General features: G+C 29.6%; 3 protein-coding genes across 12 annotated transcripts in view; 2 read left to right on the forward strand and 1 right to left on the reverse strand.

The window, feature by feature from the left end:
- Positions 1–15,975, forward strand: part of nab (NGFI-A-binding protein homolog) — a 22,893-nt gene extending 6,918 nt beyond the window's left edge. For 2 of the 8 annotated variants that reach the window (XM_076406375.1, XM_076406370.1), the window contains exons 2-10: positions 12,294–12,464; positions 12,523–12,784; positions 12,838–13,107; positions 13,167–13,340; positions 13,407–13,569; positions 14,807–14,883; positions 14,942–15,023; positions 15,543–15,581; positions 15,636–15,975. In XM_076406375.1, coding sequence (XP_076262490.1) covers positions 12,347–12,464; positions 12,523–12,784; positions 12,838–13,107; positions 13,167–13,340; positions 13,407–13,569; positions 14,807–14,883; positions 14,942–15,023; positions 15,543–15,581; positions 15,636–15,830 — 1,380 coding nt within the window. In that variant the 5' untranslated portion in view covers positions 12,294–12,346 and the 3' untranslated portion in view covers positions 15,831–15,975. Of the gene's footprint in view, positions 1–12,293; positions 12,465–12,522; positions 12,785–12,837; positions 13,108–13,166; positions 13,341–13,406; positions 13,570–14,806; positions 14,884–14,941; positions 15,024–15,542; positions 15,582–15,635 lie in introns of those variants that run through there. The other 6 variants (XM_076406374.1, XM_076406371.1, XM_076406373.1 and 3 more) reach the window with 6 other exon arrangements.
- A 1,075-nt stretch (positions 15,976–17,050) lies between these two features.
- LOC143197732 (venom protease) lies at positions 17,051–22,156 on the reverse strand. The gene is made up of 8 exons (XM_076406377.1): positions 21,993–22,156; positions 21,725–21,924; positions 21,530–21,650; positions 21,324–21,456; positions 21,105–21,268; positions 18,759–18,860; positions 18,548–18,700; positions 17,051–17,361 (listed from the first exon to the last, which is right to left on the reverse strand). The coding sequence occupies exons 1-8, from the start codon at positions 22,072–22,074 to the stop codon at positions 17,201–17,203; spliced, it is 1,116 nt and encodes a 371-aa protein (XP_076262492.1). The 5' UTR covers positions 22,075–22,156; the 3' UTR covers positions 17,051–17,200.
- A 683-nt stretch (positions 22,157–22,839) lies between these two features.
- On the forward strand, positions 22,840–26,253 carry LOC143197728 (uncharacterized). 3 transcript variants are annotated; one of them, XM_076406366.1, is made up of 9 exons: positions 22,840–23,156; positions 23,749–23,886; positions 23,939–24,482; positions 24,539–24,724; positions 24,779–25,056; positions 25,149–25,368; positions 25,423–25,657; positions 25,710–25,940; positions 26,017–26,253. In XM_076406366.1, the coding sequence occupies exons 1-9, from the start codon at positions 23,023–23,025 to the stop codon at positions 26,085–26,087; spliced, it is 2,037 nt and encodes a 678-aa protein (XP_076262481.1). In that variant the 5' UTR covers positions 22,840–23,022; the 3' UTR covers positions 26,088–26,253. The 3 variants fall into 3 exon arrangements, with proteins under 3 accessions (XP_076262481.1, XP_076262484.1, XP_076262482.1); XM_076406369.1 differs by having other exon boundaries at positions 22,840–22,930; XM_076406367.1 differs by lacking the exon at positions 22,840–23,156 and adding an exon at positions 23,384–23,533.
- The last annotated feature ends 197 nt before the right edge of the window (positions 26,254–26,450 follow it).

Raw genomic sequence — 26,450 nt, forward strand, 5'->3', positions numbered from 1 at the left:
AGTTACGCAACAAAAGTGGATATTTAATTTTAATAAACGAAAAAATTTCTACGCAATAACAATTTTCAAATAAAAAGCCATTCGGTGTTTTTCAATATAAAATTATTCTCCACGCTGTAGTTTTTTGAATTAGACGAACTGAGATAGAAAAATGTAGCAGTAAATTAATTGTTTTAGTATAACAGGACTGAAAAATAAACAAAAAGTTTTCTACAGACACAAAAAAACTTATATAGTCTCTTGCTTCGAATTCATAAAACGAACCTTTTATAAATATCATACAATGCAGCTTTATATCAATTCAGACTTGCCTGAAATATAACTATTTTTATTTCTAATTTAATACTCGTTCACAATAAATCAAAATGTTCTTGATAAATGACCGTTTTTAGTTCTAATATATTTTTTAATTAAATTTAGCTTTCACAATTTCACTAAAAACAAATTCAGTTCAATTCATATTCAAATTATTTCATTTAATTCATAAAATCATCATATATATTTTTGAATTTTACCCTTTACTGCCAATTAATGAGTCATCAATGACTCACATTTTGATTTATTGATTAGTAGGCTTTTCTTAATCTCAATACATATTTCATATACATCTTATTTTAGTATACACTACTTTTATTTCAATTTGTCAAACATTAAAATCAGTTAAAACAATTTACTTAAAATAGTGGTTTACAAAAAAGTCAAATCTTATTGGCTTGATACAATTAATTGCTTGATTAGATTATTCAGAAAATATTACTATATATTTTTGTATGTGTCTTGTACAATGTTTATCAAATTTATCATAAAAACTACAATTAACTTACAATATTTATGTTTATGCCATAAACATCATATGTGTTATATTATAACTGACAGCCAAAAAAACTCATAGGAATTGTGATTTAATAATAAGTAACCTTATTTAAAATAAGCTGACTTTAGAATCATTTAAAATAGTTCAATTCTACTTCATAATATTTATTATTCTCATATAATGGAATTATTCATCATTACATTGTACTAATTAAGAATATCATGCAGAATTATATCAGAAATAAATATTGTATTATAAAGTACAAATTAATTGATATATTTTTTATTATAACATTTATTTTCGTTTTTATTCTGACGTTCTTAGAGAAGAATCTGATTCTGCATAGTTTTACATATTGTTATATTTATAATAAAAGTATAAAAAATACACTGTATATTAAGATAATAGTGCAAACAATAATTGAAGATGGAAACGTATTATATTGTTCAAATATGATCGCATTTATACATCCATTTGTTCTTGTGAATATTAATATGTGACGTATTTGTAGATGTATATAGATATCTTTGTTATTTTTTAGCAATGATTTATAGTAAAGGAAAAAACGAATGATTAGAAAAACTTTCTTTTTAGAACATTCTTCAAAGAAATATACAAGTAATCTGAAATTTAATCGTATTTACAAGATTTAATAACAATTAATTGGTTATGTTTTAATAAATAAGCTTTAAATAGATTTAATGAGAAAAAAACATAGTTGAATATTCAATTGATGTGTTTTTTTTGGTTGGCCGTTAATTTTGTTTTGGAGACTTGGACTTTATTTGAAAATCAATACAAACTATTTATAAACACGGGTTCACTATTTGTCTGCATTTTAAAATAAAAATTTCCCTTTTTTATTCATTTTAATATTAACTAATATATCGATTGGCGTTCCAGCAGCGGTGAAATATAAAATAAAACGGGCTGATCATAATAAATGTTAGATCCACGAAAAACAAGTTTTAATGGAGTTAAATTTTTGTTATTGTTCATGGAGTGTTTTTATTGTTTTTTTTTGTCAGATTGAGTCGTTTAAGAAATCGAGTGGAGAAAAAAAGTAGAGATGATCAAAATACAATTCGTCGACCATAACACAAACGAAAACTTAAGATTTTTGAACGTCTTCTATTTATTGATCGTGGACAACTTTTTGTGGTCAGTCCTTTTTTTGATAAATAACCTTTTTTTAGTGCTATTATATTTTTTAATTAAATTTAACTTTCCTCACTCCACTAAAAACAAATTTAATTCAATTCATATTCAAATTATTTCAATTAATTCACAAAATCATCATATATATTTTCGAATTTTACCCATTACTGCGAATTAATGAGTCATAAATGAGTCACATTTTTATTTATTGATTAGTAGACTTCTCTTAATCTCAATATATATTTTTCATACACAACTTATTTTAATATATACTACTTTTATTTCAACTTGTCAAACATTAAAATCAGTCGAAACAATTTACTTAAGATAGTGGGTTAAAAAACATTAAAACCTTATTGACTTGCTATAATTAATTATCAGATTATTTAAGTTTATTAAGAAAATATTGCAATATGTTTCTGTACGTGTCTTTTGAGTATAATGTTTTTATCAAATTTATCATAAAAAACTGCAACTAACTTACCAAATTTATATGTATGTCATAAATATTATATTATAACTGACAGTCAAAAACTCACAGGTATTGTGATTTAGTAATAAGTAATCTTTAAAATTAGCTGTCTTTGAATCATTTAAATCATAATATTTATTATCTAATGAATCATTCATCATTAAATTTTACTAGTTAAGATTATTATATCAGGAATTTGATTTAAATATTGTCTTATAAAATACAAATTAATTGATACATTTTTCACTATAATATTTTTTTTTGGTTTTAATACTGATGCAGTAGCGGTGAAAAATTAAATAAAAGGGACTGTTCATAATAAATGTTGGTTCCAGGAAAAACAAGTTTTAATGGAGTTAAATTTTTGTTATTGTTCATGGAGTGTTTTTATTGTTTTTTTCGTTAGATCGGGTCGTTTAAGGAATCGATGGAAGAAAAAAAAGTAGAGATGATCAGAATACAATTCGTCGAGCATAGCACAAAAGAAAACTTAGATTTTTGAACGTCTTGTATAAATCGATCGTGGACAACTTTTTGTAGTCAGTCCTTTTTTTTTTCCTTAAAAGAATGCCGTGTTCAATTTCGGTAGCTCAGCAGCGGTAAAAATCGATAATTTATTTTTTTTCACGAGACGGTCTGTTCGAAAAATTTTTCGGACAAAAACTAGTCCGCGGCGAGTTTGTCGGGTATGAGCAAAAAATCGGCCGGTAAAAAGTTTCCAGACACTTTTTCATACAAGCGCGAGGTTCAGTCGATTTCATAGCGAGGCGTTCTTAGGGTACATTCTGAGGAACAAGCGTTGTTATTTCTACTCGCTTAGTTCAGTGGAAAGCGTCCTTAAATTTTACTTTTATAACGTGAATTATTCGATATTTTCTACAATAATATTAGACGTTTTTTAAATTAAATACAAGTTATATTATCGTATGTATGAAGACCGGAAATTAAAAGTTCATTATGGATCACTATAATCTAAAATTGATACGTTAAGGTATTAAGTAGGTTTCGAAAACTAAAAAAATACTTATTTTTACTATTTTCTTAAAAATATAGTCCTATGAATTGGATTTAAAGGTTTTTTTTTCATTTGAAGCTCTACTACTACTTTTAACTTTTAACTACTTTAATTACTTTTAACAACCATTCAGCCTATTTACGAATTCCATCTCAATAAAACGATGTATCTTTTGAGGCTATCCACACCCCAACAGTCCAAATAGGCTTTGTAATTGACTGACTGATAGTTTTTCTATAGCTCTATAGTTCTCTATAGTAGATTCTATAGTTCTATGCAGATATAGTCTTTTACCATAACGACTGGGTCTGTGTGACTGTATGTATATACGTTCTGTGTTTTCAGTTTCTTCAATAACAACAAACATACTCTTCTGGTATAAAGATCTTAATGTAATTTATAAATGTAATTTTTAAATTATATATAAGTCCAATAAGCTAACGGGTTTTTAATTAATAATTTTAAAAAAATTCTTCATCTTAGTTCTTATTAACATTATTACCATAGTTTTCATCTTTCAATTGAGGATTTTTGAAGTTCTTTACTCTTGTTGCCAAGCTGCCCTCATCGACTAAAAGAACGCCACAATGCTACAAAGTGAACCCACATCAGTATAGAATATTATATTAGATCTATAAACTAGTTTTAAAGAATTTTAAAGAACTTGAAGCTTTATTATGAAAAATCAGTACAATATAATTTATTATAAGTATTATTTATCGATAGCCGCTACTTTTTCCCATCTTTCAGTCAATTTTCAAATTCCATCTCGAAAGAACGATACTTCTTTTGAGGTTATCCACGAATCGACACATTTTTGGTATCTTTATAAGATGTGAAGTGCTTCCCAGACAGGACACTTCTTATATGTCGGTACAAGTAGTAATCAGAAGGAGCAAAGTTTGGAAAATAAGGCGGATAGTGTAGTAGTTCCCATTTTAATGTTTCCAAGTATGTTTTCCTCGGTTTTGCAACATGTGGTCGAGCAATTTCATACTGAAGAATAACATTGTTGTGTCTTTGCTCGTATTCCGGCTGTTTTTGCGCAGTGCTTAAACACATCAATTTGGTATATTCGATATTGATGTTGATATTGTTATTCAACAGTCATTCCGAGATACATCACCTTTTGGAAAAATATATTCTTATCAGCGTCTGTTCTAAGCTTACTCGCGGTAGATGCTGTTAAATCTTCCATTCAACACTTTCAATTTATTGATTTTTGTATATTTATAAAAGAATGCATCATTCATTATTATGTAGTAACAAAATACCTTATAATGCATGATAGGTTTTTCATCATAAACTGAAAAACTTCTCCCAACCTGCCAGGTCTACAAATCATACGGTATCGTATATCTTTGATGTTATACATTTAAACAGAAATATTTGGCGCTAACACGGTTAATCTGACACTGGGAGGCTCACAACCTACTTAACTCGCTCTTATACTGACATCATATAAAGTTACAGGAACATTTTTGCTATCTTCAAGAAGAGCAAACAATCGTCAACGCTGGCTTGGTGGCGCAGTGGTAAATGCAACAGGACTTCCCACCTACTGTTGCAATAGTTGCGGGTTCGAATCCTTCTGGGGCATGGTCGTAAATTTATGTTTGTGATTGTTTAACCTTTGTGATTGTCCTAGGTGAGAGTGCAAAATCTGACAAGGAAAATGATCTCAGTCACGGCAGTAACCAGACTGGGTAAGACAGGATGTCTTCTGGTCTTCTATTTTTATAAAATTAATGAATTCTTAAAAATCTATAGAATTATCAAAATTTTTAGCCACCAGCAAAAATCTTATTTGTTGGAACTACTTAAAAACATTTCTAAATCTTAATACCAATTTCAATAATTCAAGATAAATTATGGAAATAATTGCGTAATTATTTTTTCATCGATTATACATAAATAAAAACATGCTGTATTTACTACTATTATAATAGTCTAAAATACTCATATAGAAAATATGATTTGAAAAGATATCCTGTTCTTTAATATGACGTCCTTTATTCAAAGGGTTTGTACTTGTGAAATATTAATATTGCGTACCGGTAACTGGCTTTGAAGTAATACATCTTCTCTATTAACAAATTAGTATAATATATTTTTAATTATAAGCTAATGGTTTAATAAAATTATATGATATTTTTTAAAATATATTTTAAAGTCTCCTTTTACCAACTATGGGTTTATCTGGACTGGGCCTAAAGTTTAACGTGGGCTCCGAACCACGGTCGTCGGCATTAAGCCTACCGATTGGCGGTGACCAACTTATAAATCACCCCAGAAGCCTAGAACATTCACAAATTTTGAACGATCACAAACATACATTTACGACCATGCCTCCAGCAGGATTCGAACCCGCGGCTGTTGCAACAGTAGGAGGATTGTCCCATCGCCTCTACCACTGCGTCACCAAGCCGACTAAATAATAATTTGACAGGAGTATTATCAAAGATAATTTAATTCTTATCTGGAAATGGAATTCTTATATCTACCACGTAAATAAAAAGAAATCTGATTAAAAACCCGAACAAAGATAATTGAGATCGTTGTCTACAAATTTATTAAAATAAATAAAAGCAATATTAAGAAACTAATGTTTTTTTATAGAGAAATTTTATATGAAAACATCTATGTCTCCCATATTTCGTCGTTTCAAATATAGCCGTTCACGACTGAACTAACAAGGCTCTTTATGTTTTTACAAATAAAAACCCCAGACGGTAGAGCAATATATTGATTAGATGGATATTAAACGTAAAAAAAATTGTCTGTCTTTATGTGATAGCTTTTTTTTATAATGTTTTATTAAAGGCTTTCTAAATTTAATACCAACTCATCCATTTCGAAAATTCTACTTGCGCACTGGTTTTTACGTCGATGTATAATACGTTGCTCAGCATCACGTCAATCCATACAAAATGAAAAAAAAAATGGTAGCAATTCATTAAAAATGAGATGGCTTCTTTGTCGTTAAATGGGGGGGGGAGGTTTTGCTATTGAATTAATTTAGCAATGCCCTACAGATCTACAGAGGACGTCCCTATTGGACGAAAAATCGTGGGGGTTGGAACATTTCGACCCTTAGGTAGGTAGAAATCGGAACCCTAAGTACTCGGTCGTGCCCCTGGTAGTGCGAGCACCCCACCCTTGCTCGGCGAGTCTAGGTAGACATAATCATTTTTTGCAGTGGCCGAAAAAAAATTAACCCTTCCTTACCTATACGCTTAGGTCAGTTTGAATAATAATTAGATGTAAATCTTCTATGTGAGAATTTAATTTTTTTTTCAGAAGACGCTTTTTTATGGTTTGAAGGCACTGTGAGAAAGTGTTTTTTCTTTAGTACCCTCTATCTGTCCACAAACAAATGTCATTGTTTTTTTCTCGATGTATTTAAATTTCTTTAAGCGTTAAAATGATATGCAAGGACACGGTAAGAAAATTTTTTGCTGGATCATCAAGCCATGATGATTTTTTTTTAATTATACAGTCGAGATTTTGCCTGGGAAATCTGGATGTTCAGTTTTAATGCCTAGAAAAAAAAACAAATACCTTAATAAATAAAACCATATTATTATATGCTTTATTTATTTTTTGATTAGGTCTTTTTATTTAATAAATAGCCTAATAATTGTTATTGCTTCTCATAATTGGATTATATTGCATATTTTTTTGTAAAGTTTGTTCTATTTTTTTTAATTACTATATATTAATAAGATTTAATTAATTAAGATTCTATCTAAGAGAATATATGAATAAATTAAAACAAATTAAAGATTATTAATATTGTTATTGAAATAAAATTATTATTTCAAAATGATTATGTAATTATTGTTATTTTGGGCTTCGGATTATTACAGAATTGGTAAGATGGTGAGTGTGGAAGAGAGACTAAATATTACATTCAAGACTAAAATCCATCTCTTTGGAACGTTTGTTTAATTTACGCTTGTTTATGTTTAAAGAACGCCAAAACTTGTGGCTTTGAGACTTGAACACTAACAGTCTAACATCTATAAAATCGAGATCTTTCAAATGCGAAGCTCTAGCAGATTCCTTTAATATGAAACAATAAATGCACAATTGAAGAACAAATCCATGTCTGTCGAATGAAAAGTGAACGAATTCCGAACAGACTTCTGTGACAAAATAGACCTTTTAGCTAGAAAGGCTTTTGGCAACAACATTCATCCTGCAACAAAGATGAGCACCGGCTACGTATTGGTGATGTTGACCACTTTGGGCTAAGCAGTAGTGAAGGAAGGACGGTACTCCTCATGTTGCGATAGTCGTGGGTTCGAATACTGCTGGGGCATGGTCGTACATGTATATACGTATATATATCATGTTGATGTTTTAGTGCAACAAGATATTTGCTCCCCATAGGTCTAAGTTTTTGTCATTTCGCCAAGTGCAAAATTAATGTGGACAGATTTGGAGCTATTAAGTATTTTCCAGTCTCTAACCTATTTGTAGATCTTGTTGACTGCTACTTGCACTTTTTCTACAGCCTCAGGCAAAGATATATCTTTTGTAAATAACTCTGTGGTCGGCAAATAGATATAGTGCTGGTCCCAAGATACTACCCTGTGAAACTCTAGCGGAAATAGGTTTAAATGTTGAGAATACCCTTTCAGCAGTCGACAGTAATTCAGCGGTAGAAATTTGCTCATTTTATAGATTAATCCCAAAGACCATACCCGGTCAAAGTTTGTGAGATATCCAGGAATATTGCAGGACAGTATGTCTTTTCTTTGAAAGCCTTTTCAACAATCGCTATTACTCTGTACACTTGGTCGATTGTCGAGTTGGGATTTCAAACTCCAAACTGGAAATCTGGTATTTCTGTAAATGGTTTGATCGTTTAACAGCAGTTTCAGAAATCATTTTGATATCGCAGGTAGCAACCAAATAGGCCTGTAAGATCAAACTTGTTCTGCAGGTTCGTCAGGTTTTTACCGTAAAATATAACCAAAAATATCAAATAATTAAATCCTAATTAATAATTATTTTTATTATGCGTATTATAGTTTATAAATATTATAACTAGACTACAAATAATTATTATTATCAATATATCTAATGTATCAGTCGGATTATTAATTCTTCTTCTTTTTACTTTATTATCTATATACATTTTTAGTTACAATCATATACAAGAGCGCACAATTATTGTACATTAATTTACAATAATTAATTAATGAGTCTTAATAATAAATGAGAAAATCTTACTGTGCAATAATAGTTTAAAAAGTCCATTAGTTTTTTTATTAATTATAAATATTAATTATAGTTCAAATATTTAATATTAAATACACCCTTACAATGGATCAATTAAGGAGAATGAGGCAATGACGAAGTATGTAAATACAAAAGAATCGCGTACCCTTCCATATGACGGACCAAGGCATAACCCCCCACCTTATTTGATACATGCCGATGGTCCAAACTTCTACCTGTACCGTTTTTATATCAGGGTCCCGTTCTTGCATAATTAAAAATTGTTTTTAGTTTTTTTTCGGCGTCCCTACCAAAAAAAAACACCAAGAATATCTCGTTAGCCCGTGAGAAAAGGATCAAACCACCAAAAGCGAAAAAAAAACTAAAGGAGTATAAAGTACCTGGCGTTTTTTCGTGGGTGCTTTGGCTCTCTCCATCTATAAGATATTCAAATGGTTTGTTGACATTCATGTCTCTGCATATTAAACAGGCTGACATGCGTGATTTTTTCTTAAGTTCACAAGCGAATATTCCCTTTGTATTTGAGGTTGGTTATTTAAGTTTTTTTTGCGTGGTCTAGAAAATACTACGACCAAAACTCCTTCGGATATCTATTAAAATTAGTTTTTTTTCGTATTAGAACCTTTCCTACCACCTTTCTCGTGAGATATTTTTTTAGAACTAAAACTATATTTAATTTTACGTCTATAATAATTATTATTTAACATTATCCTTGTTGTAAATAATAATTTTCACATCAAACTTACTTTTTGATAGTAGTATTTTTACAATAAACATAATTTAATTTGTTCGTTTTGTTAGCTATCGGCTTGGTAGCCATTGTCAGGGGTTGAGGCAACAGAACGGTCCTCCTGCTGTTATAATATTCATAAATTCTAATTTTGCCCGGACATGGTTGTAAACTAATTTTTGTCACTATTTTATAGACAAGTAGCATTCACGTCAGTAACCAGGCTGGGTAAGACCGGATGTCTTCTGGATTGATCTCTAAATTCGCCTTAGTCGATAGAATTCTGAGTGAGAATCGTGGTTCGGAGCCCACGTTACCAATAGGCCCATTTCAAATAAATCCTGAGTTTGTAAAAATGAGACGTTAATATATAAAAATAATTGTTAACAACTAGATATACCCGGCATGCCTTGCAAATGAAAAAATATTTGGTTGTATTCTATATATACAAAATTGTACATTATATACATATACTAGCGACCCGCCCCGGCTTCGCACGGGTGCAATGCTGATACTAAATTAAATATACTACAGAAAAAATATGAACGTTGTATATAAAAACATAGCGGCCCGCTCCGACTTTGCACGGGCATAAAATATATATGCCTATGTCACTCAATGAAAACATGATTAAAATCGATCCAGTATTTTTGTTTCATTCATTACTGCCCTTAGCCTGCACGCATTAAATTTGGAGTAAAACAATTCCTCTTCCCCTATACTTACTATGAAGATTTCCTGCTATCTTTGGAATATCTAATTTCATACAATTTTTATTACATTAGACATTTTTAAACGCAAATTTTAAATTTGTAATATCTCCGAAAATATTTGTTTAATTTACATGCTATAAGGAACCATATTGATCTATATTAATTGCACACTGTATTTAAGGTACTTAATTCGATAAGGATTAATGCCGTATTGCTTAAAATAGCTTCGTAAATAAGCCATTTTCTCACGTAAAAAGTAAACAATAAAAATGGTTAATGTGGGTTATCCCTAAAAGATAAACATATACCACCGCGGACTTTTTTGTAGACCTTTTTATGGTGTACAATACTGTAGTACATTAATTTAATCTAACTCGTAGGGTTAGGCAGCGTTTTTGCTAATTGCTAAATAAGCCTAAAAAAATAGGTTAATTTACGACATCACGTTAGAAACCTCTAAAATTAGCAATGTTGCCTTAGTATATTATGCATATATTATACATATAAACCTTCCTCTTGAATCACTCTATCTATTGAAAAAACCGCATCAAAATCCGTTGCGTAGTTTTAAAGATTTAAGCGCACATAGGGATATAGGGACAGAAAAGGCGACTTTGTTTTATACTATGTAGTGATTTTGTTACTTACTTCATTTGCATTAGATTTATTTACCTATTTATTACTCATAAATTATCTAGATATATTATAAATAATTAGCATTTTGAAATGAGAACTATATCTAGAAAATTAAAGATTTTTTATTATTTGTTCATTCAGATCAATGCCGTATTTTTAACTACACAAAGTTACTTGAGATTGGTTCTTCGATTGTTCAAAAGACATAACAATTTTGAAACAACCTTCCTTTAAGTTCCTTTGATTTATTATTAATTCTTTCAATTCGATTTTTACACTTTAAATAATATCTCTAATCCGTCTCCTTGTCTCTAATCCCTAAAACTTCAGTGTTTGAAATTGGAAGCTTTGAAGAATTATATTAATTATATTTTAACATTATTTTATTAACTTTTAATAATAGTAATGCTTTCCCTTTTCCTGAAATAATAAGATTTTGTTATTGTGAACATATATATGAAATAGTGATACTTTCTTGGTATATCGTCTTCAATTATCCAATAATTTTGCTAAATCGTCTGGTTTATTCATGTACGCACCAGACAACACTAGGAAATACAAACAACAATGTATCTTCACTAATTTTAATAAATAGTTATATAAAACACTTTTTTAATTTACGTAGCGGTAGAACACATGCCTTGTGTAGTTAGTTTAGTATTTAATTTTATTTTATTGACGTCCGTTCAAATATGACAAACGTCGTCAAAACGTAAAAAAAAAGTTTTTGATTGATTTTTATACATTAAATAACATAAGGAATAAAAATTAATGTTATAGAATGTTTATCAGGATTTATTGTGGAAAACTATGCACGTGGTACTATGTGTTATTTAAAAAATATTGTCTGTTAATAGACACTGTCTCCCTAATAATAAAAGTGTTGTTCATTGATAATCAAGAGAGGAAACATTTGATAAATACAACAGATGAAAATAGGAGTTGATGTTTAAACGTTTTTACGTAGATTTTCATGGATTTCCCAAAATGCGTTGTCTTGTTGTATAACGTTAATCTTCCGGTGTTTATTTTATACTCAATATTTTATATAGAAACCAAAATGAAGTTCTTAACATAATTTATAGTGTAAATGAATGTATTTTCGATGTTAAATAACGATACCCTAAGTAATTAGGCTAAAACTGCATTGGTTGTTAAGGTGGATAAAAACTGGACATTTGTACATTTCCAAATCTTATTATTAGATAGAAATAAAGCTAACAAAAATGTTGTTATATTTCTATGAAGATTTATTTCAACATTTCTCGTATAATAATAACGTTCTCATTGTAACAAGCCTTTATATTTTAACCCAATTTATCAACTACAATTTCAATCCTGATTTTACTTATATAGAAATCATCAAGAAAAAGTGGTTTTAGCTAGTAAAAAAAGTCGATATATAACCGAGAACGATTCTTAACATACTCGTAATGGTTTCGATACGAATTGCCTCTGTTTTATGGCATTTTTGCTGAATTATAATTTTATTTTTCTGTTTCCAGTATTTCCAACATCATTTCCCAGCAATCAAGCTGAGCTGCAACTATTCAGAGTGATGCAGAATGCATCGTTATTGTTATATTATGACACGTTGTTGGAAATGGGTGGAGATGACGTGCAACAACTATGTGACGCCGGTGAAGAAGAATTTCTTGAAATAATGTCTCTAGTTGGTAAGGGCATGAATATCTTGTCATCAGTTTTGTCATTTTACTAACTGATTTTATGTAGGAATGGCATCAAAACCATTACACGTACGTAGGTTACAAAAATCTCTCCAGGAATGGGTAACTAATCCTATAAAGTTTAAGTTGCCTCTGGTTCCCGGTGAAGACTTTGAAATCGAACTGTCAAGCCCTAGAGTCACCAGTAATCATGTCTTCTACACGGCAGATAGTGGTGAGAATTCCAGAACTATATATTCACCTTCTCCTGCAGAAATATGTGCCTTACCCCCCGTAGCTAGTCCAGGTTTAAATATCAACAATAAAAGGTAATATTTAATGGTTTAGTGAATGTTATTTTAATAACTCCTTTAATTCTTAGGCCTTATTCTCCTCTTGATCCTTCGTGTCCCCCCTCCAGTAGTTCTAGCCCTAGCGGCAGTTCTATAATGTCCCCAAGTCTCATGGAAAGCCAAATAGCAAAATTAGCTGCCGCTGCTGAAAGACTTAGCAAACAATTGCCAAACTTGGAACCAAAACCACAGAATGCCAAAAAGAAAGTATGCAAAGAATTAGAGTTAGTTATGTCGATGCCAGAAAATGACCCAAGGAGAATGGATGAAATTAGAAGATACGCTGCCATATATGGAAGGTAATAAGAATAATTTAATATGAACTTATATATGATTAGTGTCTATGAATATATTTTAGGTTTGACTGTAAAAGAAAGCCCGAAAAACCTTTAACTTTACATGAGCTATCAGTCAACGAAGCTGCTGCCCAAATTTGTAGATTCATTCCTGCATTACTCACCAGAAGGGATGAACTTTTTCCTCTAGCAAGACAAGTTGTTAAAGATTCTGGTTGTTACTATTCTAAAACACAGTAAGTTTTTTCCTCCATAGATACAACCTTAGATAACATCAAGTGTTTCAAATATCCATTTTCCAGATTGTCTGCTGTATATCTTAATAAACAAAATAACATGGGACTGAATAGTGAAAGAGAACAGACTGATAATAGATTGCAAGGTCGATTTTCCATGGAAGGTGATATGCATCACAGTAAAAGGATAAAATTGGAACCAAGTTCTGATAATGATGAGCATCGACAGGTCAGAAATGTCGGCCGACATCATAAACACTATTTGCAGCATACTCAGCCCCACGTTGTTATTAATCTTGAGGACTAGGCTTCTGCGCTTCTGCTTTAGATTCCTTCTAACCATATCTAACTGTGATAACATAATGAAAATAATATTTTGAAATTAAATGTTGATTTGGGTGGAAATGGTAAATTTAAGTATAATTTACTGCTTTTTGGACTTACATGTCGCGCAAAATTTAATAAAACAGTTCAAAAAACAGTATATTATACATACCTTAAACATGCTTGATTGATGTCGCTGTATATTGCTTAAAAGCTTTGTAGATTATAATCTAAAATAATTGTATTATAATCAGGTAAGTATTTAATATATTTTTGCTTTATTATTTGCTTGTGCAATTTGGTGTATGGTGATTTGTGATAACAGTCATTTCTTATTTATTTCTAATTGATACTGTATACATCTCGTTCTAGTCAAAAGTTTTAATATGAATAAAATACCTTGTAAAAATATCATGATTTGTCTACATTTTAAATACTAATATCTGTTACTATATAAAATTTATTAGATCTAATTATGTGGTGTGTGAATTAATTGTTAATTTTGACGGTTTTACATCAAATGAAGTAGCAAATTTTATTTTAGTTTTCACTATTGTTTAATTAGCCACAGCTTTCTTAATTTGATATAATATGTAGTACTTATGTCACAAGATAATTTCAATTCAGATTATAAAAAATAACGAAAAATTTCGAAGACAAAGAATTAGAGGCTCAAATTAAACGATATCATCATAGCATATCGCTACTATGTGCAGATGATAACCGTAGTAAGAAAAATAACAAAAAACGTTGTGAAAAAAGGGAGAAATGAGATTTAATATTAATTTAATGTAATTAACCGACAGATTTTTTGATCATCTCAACAAAATTACAAAAAAGTGCTTAATAAATAATTCAGAGTCCTTATAAAGTATTTAAACAAAATTATTTCTATATGGTGATTTTTATTTTTTTATTTTTAATGTTTATCACACCGGTAAGTAAGTGTGTTTTGCGTATATTATTATTGCCATTTAATAATGAGATTAAATTGTTTTCTAGCTATTTACGTTATCTCAAATAAATTAGGTAAGCTATACGTGCTTCTGCTTTGCATGGTTATGATCTAATCTAACTTAAGTTGATATAAATTCGTTTAGATGACGAATTATCGTACATTGACATATTTTTTCTATATATAGGACTACGATGAAGCCTTGTCCGTAAGACATACTTTGCATACACTATTTCAGTCTCAACGATCTCAACAAAACGTGAGGTAATACAAAATTCAACTCGAAAAATCGATATTAATGATTCTTTTAATTATTATGTAGAGATATGCAAAGAACATCTTTGGGTATTGAATTGGATGAATCAGATTCACAATTTACTTATAGTAATTCAAGCTCTCCTCAAGTAAGTTTGGGAGTAAATTTCGTGTATCCTAATAACAAAACATGGAAAATCTTAATGTATGTTTGGTTATCTATATCAACATTGTTTTTAATGAATTATTAATGTCCAATCGTTATACTACACAATCTTTTTATTTCTGATTACTAAATTAAGATGTTGTAACTGAGACACGATTCACTATATTTTCGACCACTTTCCTTTCTTTGATATTGCCCTTGAGTTACCTGAATTAGTTTATAGATTCCGAATTAAAATGATCTCTATTTTGCCTATAATTTTAACAATATTTTTCTATGATTTATAACAAACTAATGTTATTGTAGTTAAAATGATTTTTGAAAATGTACGTAAAATTCTCGAGATCTAGTTAGCCTTGGAAATGGCATGAAAAGGATGTATTAGGTAGAATAATACGTTAGTTAAAAGTATTTTCCTAAGTTTGTTGTTTTACACGTGTTCAAATGTTATTTCTAATTGTCAATCATCAAATCTTATAAGATGGACCTGATTTATCTGTAGTTTCAGGGTCAAGACCAAGAATCATGTTCAACTACAAACGTAAGTATTTTGCGGCGTGTTTGAAATTGATTTATAACGATTGATTTTGCACAGAAGAAAATTGATGATACTAGCGAGCATGACGAAGAATCCAGCAAGTTCTCGCCCAAAGTCCAGGTTATAGCAGCTAGTGGTGATAACATAATCGCCGTTGCGAATCCTGCTCTCGCTATGTCAACAGCCATACTACCAATATCAACCATGGCTTCAGTGACTACACATGAAGTAGACGCGGATAACAAAGATTGAAACTATCAAAACATCAACTGTTTAGTTTTAAATTACAGAAACAACATTAAAAATATTTTTTTATATATTTTCAAATATGTAAAAGCCCACTCCAATCCAATGTACATATTTATATATATACATATTACACAGTACAAAAATTAAGAAAATTATTTATTACATATAGTTGCTTCGTAAATATTAAGTCGTTTTTAATTTATTATGTATTATTGTATTAGTATTTTTTTACAATAAACGAATTTAAAGTTGACATCACACAGATTATGCACATTAAATTCCTAATTTCTGTGTTGTATAATTATAGTTAATGAATGAAAATAAATAAAATATCCTTTTAACAATGAAAATAATATAGTTTTATTTTATTGCATATGTCAATTTTTATCCAAATATACAATTCCAATGTCATAATTTGCCCTCTTGTAGTAGATAATTAACGATAAAAAAATATCTTTACTTAAACCCGTGTTTTCCATATAATGAAAAAAACAAACGTAAGAACATAACAATATATCACTGAATGTACGAGACTTTACACGATAGATAATATTTAAGATATAAATAGAATGTCCAGCATCAAATGGCAATAACTATTAAAAAAACTGGAAAAATATTAAATTGAAATTATATAAAAGAAAAATACGAAAAATGTTAAGTCGTATCAAGGTCATCGATGGAAAAAGGTCATCAATAATTTATTACCGGGGAAACACATCGATAATTAATAACATTTTTACCTTTAGCTATTGATATATAGATAAATATTTTCGTATGATATTACTAATGTAGGATAAATACATAGAGTTTCGTCATATTTAATTACTGACTTAGTGAAAATAGTAATAGTAATCTTTAACAATTATTGACTGACAGCTGAGGGATTTTGCAATTATTATATGCCCCTTTCTTGTTTAACATAGTAAGCTTGGGTCAAAATCCGGTCCTACACGGCTTGGTAACTGAGATTTTCGTTACAAATAAATCATGATATAAAAATAGGCTACCAGGCTGCCGGAAATTAATACATTTTACTCTAAACATAATATAATATGTTATTATTCCCGCGATCATAAAACGACATATATTAATGCTCAATAAAACTTCAATTATTCCATTGAAACGATCGTAATTATTTTAATAGTTCCGTAGCGATGAATGCAATAGTATTCATAGCGTGCTTGCATATTTCATCCGGTAAAAATTATCAATACATAGACATATTGAAACAATAAAAATTTTATTTATTGTATGTATATAGTACAGTAGATAAACGGTATAAAATATTTATTTTAATATAGAGTTTATAAATACTTATCACGCGTGATAAGACTGTAACCAGATAATAGAGCGGTAAACAAACAGAATGTTCTTCAGTTCGTCGCAATATGCTCTCGGATCCAATCGATAAAATAGGTCACACGTGCATACACTCCCGCAAAATCTCGATTCGCACATCCACTGCCGTAGGAAACAACCCCAATCAGATAGAAACGAATCTGCCTCATTATCGCTTGACCGTACATCAGAGGACCTAAAACACGAAACATAAACACCATTTTTTTCTAGTCATTATTATTACTACAAACTTGCGTCATATAGACATTTTAGACCATTTAAAAAAATCTTTTTTTGTGACTTTGGTAATTCCAAATAATACTAATGATGAAGTAACAAAATTATCTTGATCTTTTTTTTCTATATATATTTTTAAGTCTCATTTTTACTATGGGTTTTTTTTACTATCAACTATAGGTTTATCTGGACTGGGCCTAAAGTTTAACGTGGGCTCCGAACGGTGCTGAGGGCATTAAGCCTACCGACTGGCGAGTGACCAACTTTAGAAATCATCCCAGAACATCCGGTCTTACCCACCCAGCCTGGTTACTGGCGTGACTGCGGCTATCGCAACAGTAGGAGGACCGTCCCAAAGCCTTTACCACTGCGCCACCAAGCCGGCAATTATCTTGATCTGCTTTATGTTGTTCCACAAAAACAAATTTATAATAATAAACGTTCATTATTTGGGATAGATTTTTCCGCTATTAAATACTACTAAACAAACAATTAATGCATTTATGGAAAATAATAGAAAATTCCACCTCCACAATAATAATTTTAAAATATTCAGAAGTAAATTTCAACAGCATTATCAAAATGAAAACGAAATAAAGACCACTCTATACTATAACCACAAACATATAAACAAATTTCATATATAAAGAAATTTATCATATTTCTGTTTAATTTACAAGCATTTTTTATTTACATTTACGATGGAAATTCCAAAAACAGTAATGATAAAGTTATACAACTATTGATGTTTTGTTCTAATTTAGTTATCGGTCTAATATTGTATGGAAAAACAAGTTCGTGATAATAAATCTCTGTTATATTTTAAAAAATAGGCAACGGTCCTCCTACTGTTGCGATAGCCGCGGGTTCGAATCCTGCTGGGGCATGGTCGTAAATTTATGTTTGTGACTGTCCTAGGCAAGAGTACAAAATCCGACAAGGAAAATGGTCTCAGTCACGCCAGTAACCAGGCTGGGTAAGACCCGGATGTCTTCTGTGATGATTTCTAAGTTGGTCACTCGCCAGTCGGTAGGCTTAATGACGAGGACCATGGTTCGGAGCCCACGTTAAATAGTAGGTCCAGTCCAGATAAACCCATAGTTGGTAAAAGGAGAGGCTGAAAGAAGAGGCTGATATATTATTACCTCCTGAGTCTCCGTTGCAAGCATCTTGATTTCCTTTGCCAGCACAAAGTACACTGTCGTTGATAACGCTTAATGTTCTGTACTGAGATTGGCAGATACTATTTTGTACTACTGGTACTTGAGCCTTTAATAATACGTCACTAGAGGGACCATCTTAAAAAAATACATAAAATTAATGTAAAAAAATTGCTTTTAATTCATGTTTTCTTACTGGCATATAGTTTACCCCATCCAGCCACGAATGGATTGTAATTCTCAAAGGATCTTGATCGTAAATCAGATTTCCATGGTAAACATATCGGCCATACTTTATCTAGAACAAAGATGATGTTTTTTTTTGTCCTGAACGACGCTGATTTATCATCCTATATTTATTTTTTGTAGACGTATATCTTCAAAAGTAGTTTACAATGAACTAGTTTATTATTATTTTTTATTAATAATGAATAATGGACTCGTACTACATTTCGTGCGGTACGGTACTAGGTCACCACGCATCGAAAGTGATCAGACACATATATTTTCAGTTTCATGTCAACGAAGAACTGCCGCACGTTTTTATTTTGTGTTAACAAAAATACCTTCTTAATTATTCAATCATATTTAAATATTATTAAATCCCAGTACAATATTATATAATATAATTTTAAGATTTCTTTTTTATTAAAGACCTTGAACAAAACTCGTTTTGATTTATTTGTTCGTATAGCTAAAACGTTATTTTAAAATACTGAGTACCGTCAAACATAACTAGATTACTTAATAAGAGGTTATGATTAAGCTAAACTATTAACAATTATTTTTTTTGTGATAATTCACAAGCAAAAAGTTAATGATGTTGATTTAAAAATAATTTTTTTTTATATTTACCTAATTTTACCATCAGATTTGGGTTTAAACTTTACCAAATCAGCAGAAAAAGACCAATTTTTTTTATATAAACTAAAACTTATTTATTTTATTAGTAATACTGAAGAAACTCTGACTGAATAAAAAATAATATACCACCATCTTCTTAAGCATCTAATGTTATGCGGATTCTTAGATTTAATTCAGTAATTCTGGTTTAAACCAAAGTTCTAACAAAACATCTCAAAATGACTAATGATCACGATTGTTAGAGAAGAAAAATGTAAATATTTAACGCACTCAATTTTGCAAATAATATCATTACTTTAATTAAAAAAAACACTCAAACTTCATATTCGCCAAACCTCATTATGGCTGAGAACAATCGCTTCTAAATACTTTCTGAAAGTTCAACGACACTATAAATAGTTAATTTAAAGCAACGGTTAATTTTTGCTTAAAAATTCATCCTCTCAGTTTCTTCCTTTTCTTTTAATAAGATATCGTTTAAAACATAGTCCAAACAAGGAAATGAAATTGTTTCTTCAATCTCATCGAAAAAAAACTTTCGTTTTCCTTTCGTTCAGCTGAATTTCTTTTTATTAGAATGGGTTTATAATAATACAACGGTAAATGAATATTTTACGAAACGAGCCAATTTCTTTTGTGTTTTTTAAAATTTAAATTTATAAAAAAAAGATCGGAGCTCAATATTTAGCAATATATATGATAGAAAGTATAAAGATTCGTTTTTGTTTAATGCATTCTAAAGAAAGTGAAATCGATGGGAAAAAATTGGATCTTTAAACGGTATTTTATTTTATATGACTCACCTAAATCAACGTCCAGTATCCTTAAGGGAAGTGACTAATGAGAGAATGAGGCAAATATATTCATAGAAAAGGAGACCTTGAAAAGATTCGGTTTTTAATTTATATCACATTATTTCAAGCACCCAGTCTGGTCACGTTAAAACAACGCAAGACATGTATATACAATGATACCATTTTCTGTGAAAATATAGAGACAGTTCTGAACAAAGATTGTGTAATTTCCAATATTTTGAAGCAAGGCTATGTCTTCGTGCGTATGTGGACAATTCATAGTCAGACAATTATTGGATAACGTTCCAAGAAATACTTATTGAAATTCAGAAAAAAATTCTTAACCTTCTCCAATAAACTTGGGAAACAATAAAACATAAAGGACATAAAAGTTTAGAAACTGCATAATTAACAATGCAACAGAAGCGATAATTTAGCTGAATCAGTTTGGTTCAAACTAATTAAACAAATACATTACGTTAGCAGATTATTGTTGTTGGAATATTTATTTTATATTGCTTCACAAAACGTGTTGTTTTACAGTAAAAAAAAACAATTAACTCAATCAACGAAGTGTTGATTTTTTGTTAATTTCATCTATGACCATACATTTTATTTTGTAACTGTATATATTAAAGCACGACCTTTTTAATTTAATAAAATCATCATACAAATGAAGTATAAACTTGTTCTTTAAATAGAAATAGAAAAATTCCGAGAGATCATTTAGAAATTACTTTCTAAATTATTTTAAAATGAATGACTTGACAAAACAAGTACCTTCAATTAGCAGGCCCATTAAAAAATAATCATCACTTTGTGCTGCTCAGTAACTACTAACAGGATAAAACAAATATTGGTTATATTGAAAATTTGATACTTACCAATTCCATCGGTACTTCTCGATAAAACAAGTATGGCGATATCAAAAAGTCTTTGGTTTTTTGGGTAACCTTCATGGAGTATGGTTTTCGCAATTGGAATATCCACAGGATGAGCGCCGTCATCATCCCGATACAAATTTAGTTCCCCAACACGAGCTAAATATCTGTAAAAGCGATTTTTTTATAATTTGCGCCATACTATTCGTGAAATACCCTTACAATGTATCTGTAATACAATGTCCCGCTGTTAAAACATGATTTTTAGTAATTAAGGAACCACCGCATAACCATTTCGGTTGGGAAGGAGTTTTTGTATTTTTATATCCTAACGCTACTACCCATGGAAATTCACCTAAAAAGATTTACCGTTTAAAAGCCACTTTAAATTAATTTGAAATGGAAATGAAACCAAGAAAATGTTTTACCTAAAGTAGCTGGTACGCCACCAACAACTTTTGGAAGATTTGAAGTACTTAGGCCGCAATCAGGTACTTCAGGCAAATCACCCACATTCGCCGTTTTTTCCAATTCTTCATTTGTATCTATCTATTATAATTTTTTTACATCGATAAAAATAACTTAGTTAATATGAAACAATAATATTTTCTATTAAAACTTACATTTGGAGCAGATTTAAAGGTATCAGTTGGACAACATACAAGTGCTATATTTCCTGAATATCCACAAATCAGACTTTGCAAAAATTGTATTGCCTCGTGCGACTTATTTGTCTTAAGAATATTAATAACGAAAGGACATGTTTGTACGTTTTGGCACAATCCAAATTGTCCGGTTGATAAATTACATGGTGTTCCTTCGTCTATAACATTAACATGGTAACTTACAAAATCAACATCCGTTAGAAAAAATACTAAAAATATCACTTACCTAATGAATTTGTTACACACACGAATAAAATAATTAAACACAAACTATAACTAAAAAAGGAAATAATATTTAATTGGCTCATTTTGTCCTAAACCGCGAGTTGTTTAAACATTGAGCGATCGAGATGCATCACCAATCTTTGCTTTTCACCAACTATTGATTTTATGGTGATCTTTATATAAATAAAACGCTTTTTCATGACGTTCATTAAGTTCGTCACGGTCAGCGAAGAAGGTCGTTATTTATTTAAGAGCATCATGTATCATACAGAATAATTAGAAAATACACCTGAGACAATCAATAAATCGCGCTATTTTATGATTAATAAATATTAAAATAACAGAATATCTTACAATTTGTTTATTTTTTATACCAGAAAATATATCACGAATATATACATGCCTATTATATATTAATAACATTATAATTAAAATATGTTAAGAGTTAAATGCCTTTCTTTGATTAATGTATTTTATTTTAGATAATTATAAAATATGAAATTCGCGCCTTGAAGAACAATATTAATTTATTTTTGTAGTTATATTTTATATCTTAAAATACAGCATATAAAAAAATCAAATTCTAATTTAGATTTTTTTGCAGGCAACCCAACATGCGCGGAAAATATCATATATACTAAAATTCCTATATATGCTGAATTTACTTGATATTTAATTTTATAGTAACTAAATAAGTAACTATAAATCTAATTAGTAAACAAGAATGTTTCAATAACTAATATTTTTTCGTTATTTAATTTAGGCTTTAGATTATCATATTTTATTGTGCATTATTTTCATATACTTACATTTTAAAATTCTATCCAACATATCTATTTGTAAGATAAAGTGACAGCTATAGTGACAGGTATTCCAGATATGTTAAATTATGGATACATAATTTTTTCTACATAGGCATGTTCTCAATGATTAAGTTGGGTTAGTATTTTATAAAATATCTTCAAAATACCATAATGATTTTGAATGCGCACTGTCATTGTTTATTTGAATATGTGTAATACATTGGTGCTATGAATAGCCGATCTATAGATGAAATTTTATCAAAACTATCGATAAAGTTTAATAGGATATTTTGTGAAAAAGAATTTGTCTGTTGTGTTTGTGAAGATCTGCAGATTATTATCAAGAATAAAGATAAATGCTGGTAAGTTTTTTAAATATAAGGTGTTATTTTATTGAATTAAAATGTGCTGTATTTTACATTAAAAAATAATCAAATTCACAAACCGATCACTTTACTGTTATTAAAAAATACCGTATGTAGAATAATATTATAAAAGCATTATTTAATAACTGTCATAATATTACCTTACTACAAGGAAAAAGGAATGGGAATGGCATTTAAATAGAGGTGAAAGTTACAACGTAACTTCTTGGTTATGTAAAGAACAACACAATGTTGTCAGTCTGACTTATGCTTCTCTCGCCTTAAGTGCGCTGGAATAATATTAGCTTATATTTAATTTTATTTCATTCGAACATTCAAAGTTATTGTTTTTTCTTGTTAGTGTTTTGGCACATGTAAGTATTACTAAGATTTCTATTAACTTTTAATGTCATTTACTCTACAATATTGATTTTCATCTTAACTTTTTTGTCAATATGTTTTGTAAAAGAATAAAACACCTTTCTTCTAAGTAACATTATGGTGCAAATAAAAAAAATAAACTGTAATTTTTTTAACTTGGCAACGCTGTATTGGTCAGAAATTTTACTTTCATTCATTTTACTTTCAGTGTTTTAGTATTTCCTACACTCAATCCAAATTATCTAAGAGTTGTTCGCTATCAAGCCAAGTTATTAGATTTAGCTGTGATTTCTTTAGGAAGTGGTAGTGCTAAATCTATTGGAGTATGTCATAAAAAATATATATTGTAAGTAGTTTTAAAGTATAATATGAAAATATGCATCAAAAGAGTATTTTAGAGGAAATACAGAGCCTGAGGAAACTTGTAGTAAAAAACCTAGCAATAATCTAATGGCAGAAAATTCAACTAATGCAAGAAAAAAAAGGCCTCCCATACAACTCTATGTACCTCCTGCCCAAAGAAAATCCAGACAGAATGAAATTAATTCCGCACAAAAAGTTACTCATCAAAACACACAAGACACTGATTTTTCTACATGCCCTAGAAAGGAAATAACAAAAAAACAATATAGTGGCATTCAGAGCGTCTCAGAAAATGAAGAAGTAAAGAGAGATGAAAACACCACTAGTATATGTTATTGTACTGAGGATATTGACTGCTTATATAATAATTTTCCTTATTTTAACATTGGTTACAATTTTAGTAAACTGATTATTTTCAAAGATTTATTTTTCTTAGCAAAATTATTAATATTTAATATAAAAAGAATAAAGCATTCATATCATTGGTTAAATTGGAAATTACACAATGGTCTTTTAACAATATATCAAAATAATGTTAGGGACTATCCCTTGGCATATTGTCAAAAATATACTCTTAAGGTAATAATAAATTAGACCATGCCATAAAATACTTTAAATGTTTAAACTAATTACAGGACAATGATGTTCAGAAGACAAAATGTAGTAATCTTTTACCAAAATCATTAATTTTACCAAGCCAACTTATAGACGATGATAAAGATATAAATAAATATAACTATTTTGTATCGGAGAAACAATTTATATTTGATTTAAATAACTTTGAGATTAATAATGCAACAACCAAGCCATGTTTACATTGTGTAGGTAACAATATTCTTCTTATATTTACAAAAAATTTAAATTAGCTGTTTCAGTATTTGACCAGTGATCATGGGTCTTTACAAAAAGATGAGTTTATAAAAATACTTTCAACTTTCAATATTAATCAGTCCTTACTACCAAGGAATCTAGATGAGTTTATCTTAGAGTGTCTAAATCAAATTAACCTGACAGATAATTCTTCCAAAAAAGCTTTACAAATAGATCTCAGTGAAAAAACAGAAAAAACTAGTGAAACTAAATCAACCAATCCATCAAATAAAAAAGAACATGTTATTGTTTTGGATGAAAGGATAGAACCAATTCCTAAAAGGTAAGTAATATCGGAAGTTAAGGTATAACTCATCACATTTCAAAACTTATTTCTTTGGATGTTTCGGGCTAATTTTCGTATTTGACTTTTAGTCCTCAAATTAATGAACCAGTTCAAATTAAGAAAAACGAACATGAACAAGAGAAAGAAATTATGAGAAAAGCAAAACAAAATATTAACAGAAAAACAAGACCGATTATAAAATACGTTGAGAATGATGATACGTTGAAAATTGGTAAAAATGATAACGTTAACAATTGGGAAGATTTATTTGGTGAAAATGGTGAGCTGGAGGATGACATTTTTACTGAGGTAGGGAAATATTTAATAGGCTATATTAATATAAATAAATCGAAATGTATACAGATTGTCCAAAAAGTGGGATCAAATGTGACAATAGTTAAAGCCGAAGAAGATTATACTGCTTATGCTTCAAAACAAATAGAAGAATTAGAACATATGGTGGAATTGTATGACTTCCCATCGACTTTCGAAACCAACGATTTAATTTCAGCCTTTAGTCAATTAAATAGTGATTCGATGTATGTTAAATGGGTCGATGATACCCATGCAATTTTAGTTTTAGGGTCATATACACAAGGTATCGATTTAAAATTAATATATTTTTCTATAATTAAAGAAAATATTCTTAGCACAAAAAGCTATTGAATTATCCAATACCCTAATCAAAGTACGCCCCATGTCAGCTGCAAGTAGATTGTCGCTAGAGAAGGCTCATCAGTTCGATCTTAAACCAGCAATGAAACGACCGCAAACAAACCTCCAAACTGCCAGACGTTTGATAACTTCCCATTTAGGGGCCAAAAGCCAAATAAGCAAAGAACAAAGTGCCAAGGAACGTGAAGATCTTCGGGTAGCCAAAGGTCAGTATTGAAATGAAAAATCACCAAAATTATTAGGGAGGCGTAATTAATATGGCGTTTTTCCTTCTTTTTCTAGAAATGAAGAAACAAGCGCGACAGAATGAACGCGATGCCTGGGAAGGAAATCTCCGATCAAGAATTAAATAGAATGTTTCTATTTAAAAACAATGTGCCTTATAGTTAAATAATTGAATGTTATATACTTTTAGTTCCGTGATATAAGCTATATTATTTTATAGTTATTTTTTACACCAATAAGTTTTTATTTATACTCTGACGAAGTGTAATAATTTAAATAAATGATTAATGTATCTTTGTATGTTTTATCTTACAAAACGTTAAAAAGCTTAGTTTTTTTTAATTATTCAATGAAAAATAAAACCAGCTAAGTAATGCAAATTGAAAGTAAAGAAACAGAGTAATTTTCTCAGAAAGTCATATCTCTCATTGCTATTGCATTGTAGAAGAAAATGAGATTTTCAAGTTGAAAAGCGATTTATAACAATTAAA

This window comes from Rhynchophorus ferrugineus, unplaced genomic scaffold (assembly GCF_030347505.1).
Source record: "Rhynchophorus ferrugineus isolate W39M unplaced genomic scaffold, kcgeb_rfMv2 rfM5, whole genome shotgun sequence".
NCBI classification, from domain to species: Eukaryota; Metazoa; Arthropoda; class Insecta; order Coleoptera; family Curculionidae; genus Rhynchophorus; species Rhynchophorus ferrugineus.

Bases quoted from the DNA above. Each gene is read 5' to 3' on its own strand.
- LOC143197728 (XM_076406366.1), top strand. From the start codon at position 23,023: ATGAATAGCCGATCTATAGATGAAATTTTATCAAAACTATCGATAAAG. The intron at 23,887-23,938 runs GTAAGTAGTTTT...AGAGTATTTTAG, and splicing joins TGTCATAAAAAATATATATT to AGGAAATACAGAGCCTGAGG. The intron at 24,483-24,538 runs GTAATAATAAAT...AACTAATTACAG, and splicing joins GTCAAAAATATACTCTTAAG to GACAATGATGTTCAGAAGAC.
- LOC143197732 (XM_076406377.1), bottom strand. From the start codon at position 22,074: ATGAGCCAATTAAATATTATTTCCTTTTTTAGTTATAGTTTGTGTTTA. The intron at 21,651-21,724 runs GTAAGTTTTAAT...AAATTATAATAG, and splicing joins CCTTTAAATCTGCTCCAAAT to ATAGATACAAATGAAGAATT. The intron at 18,861-21,104 runs GTAAGTATCAAA...TCTTTGTTCTAG, and splicing joins GAGAAGTACCGATGGAATTG to ATAAAGTATGGCCGATATGT.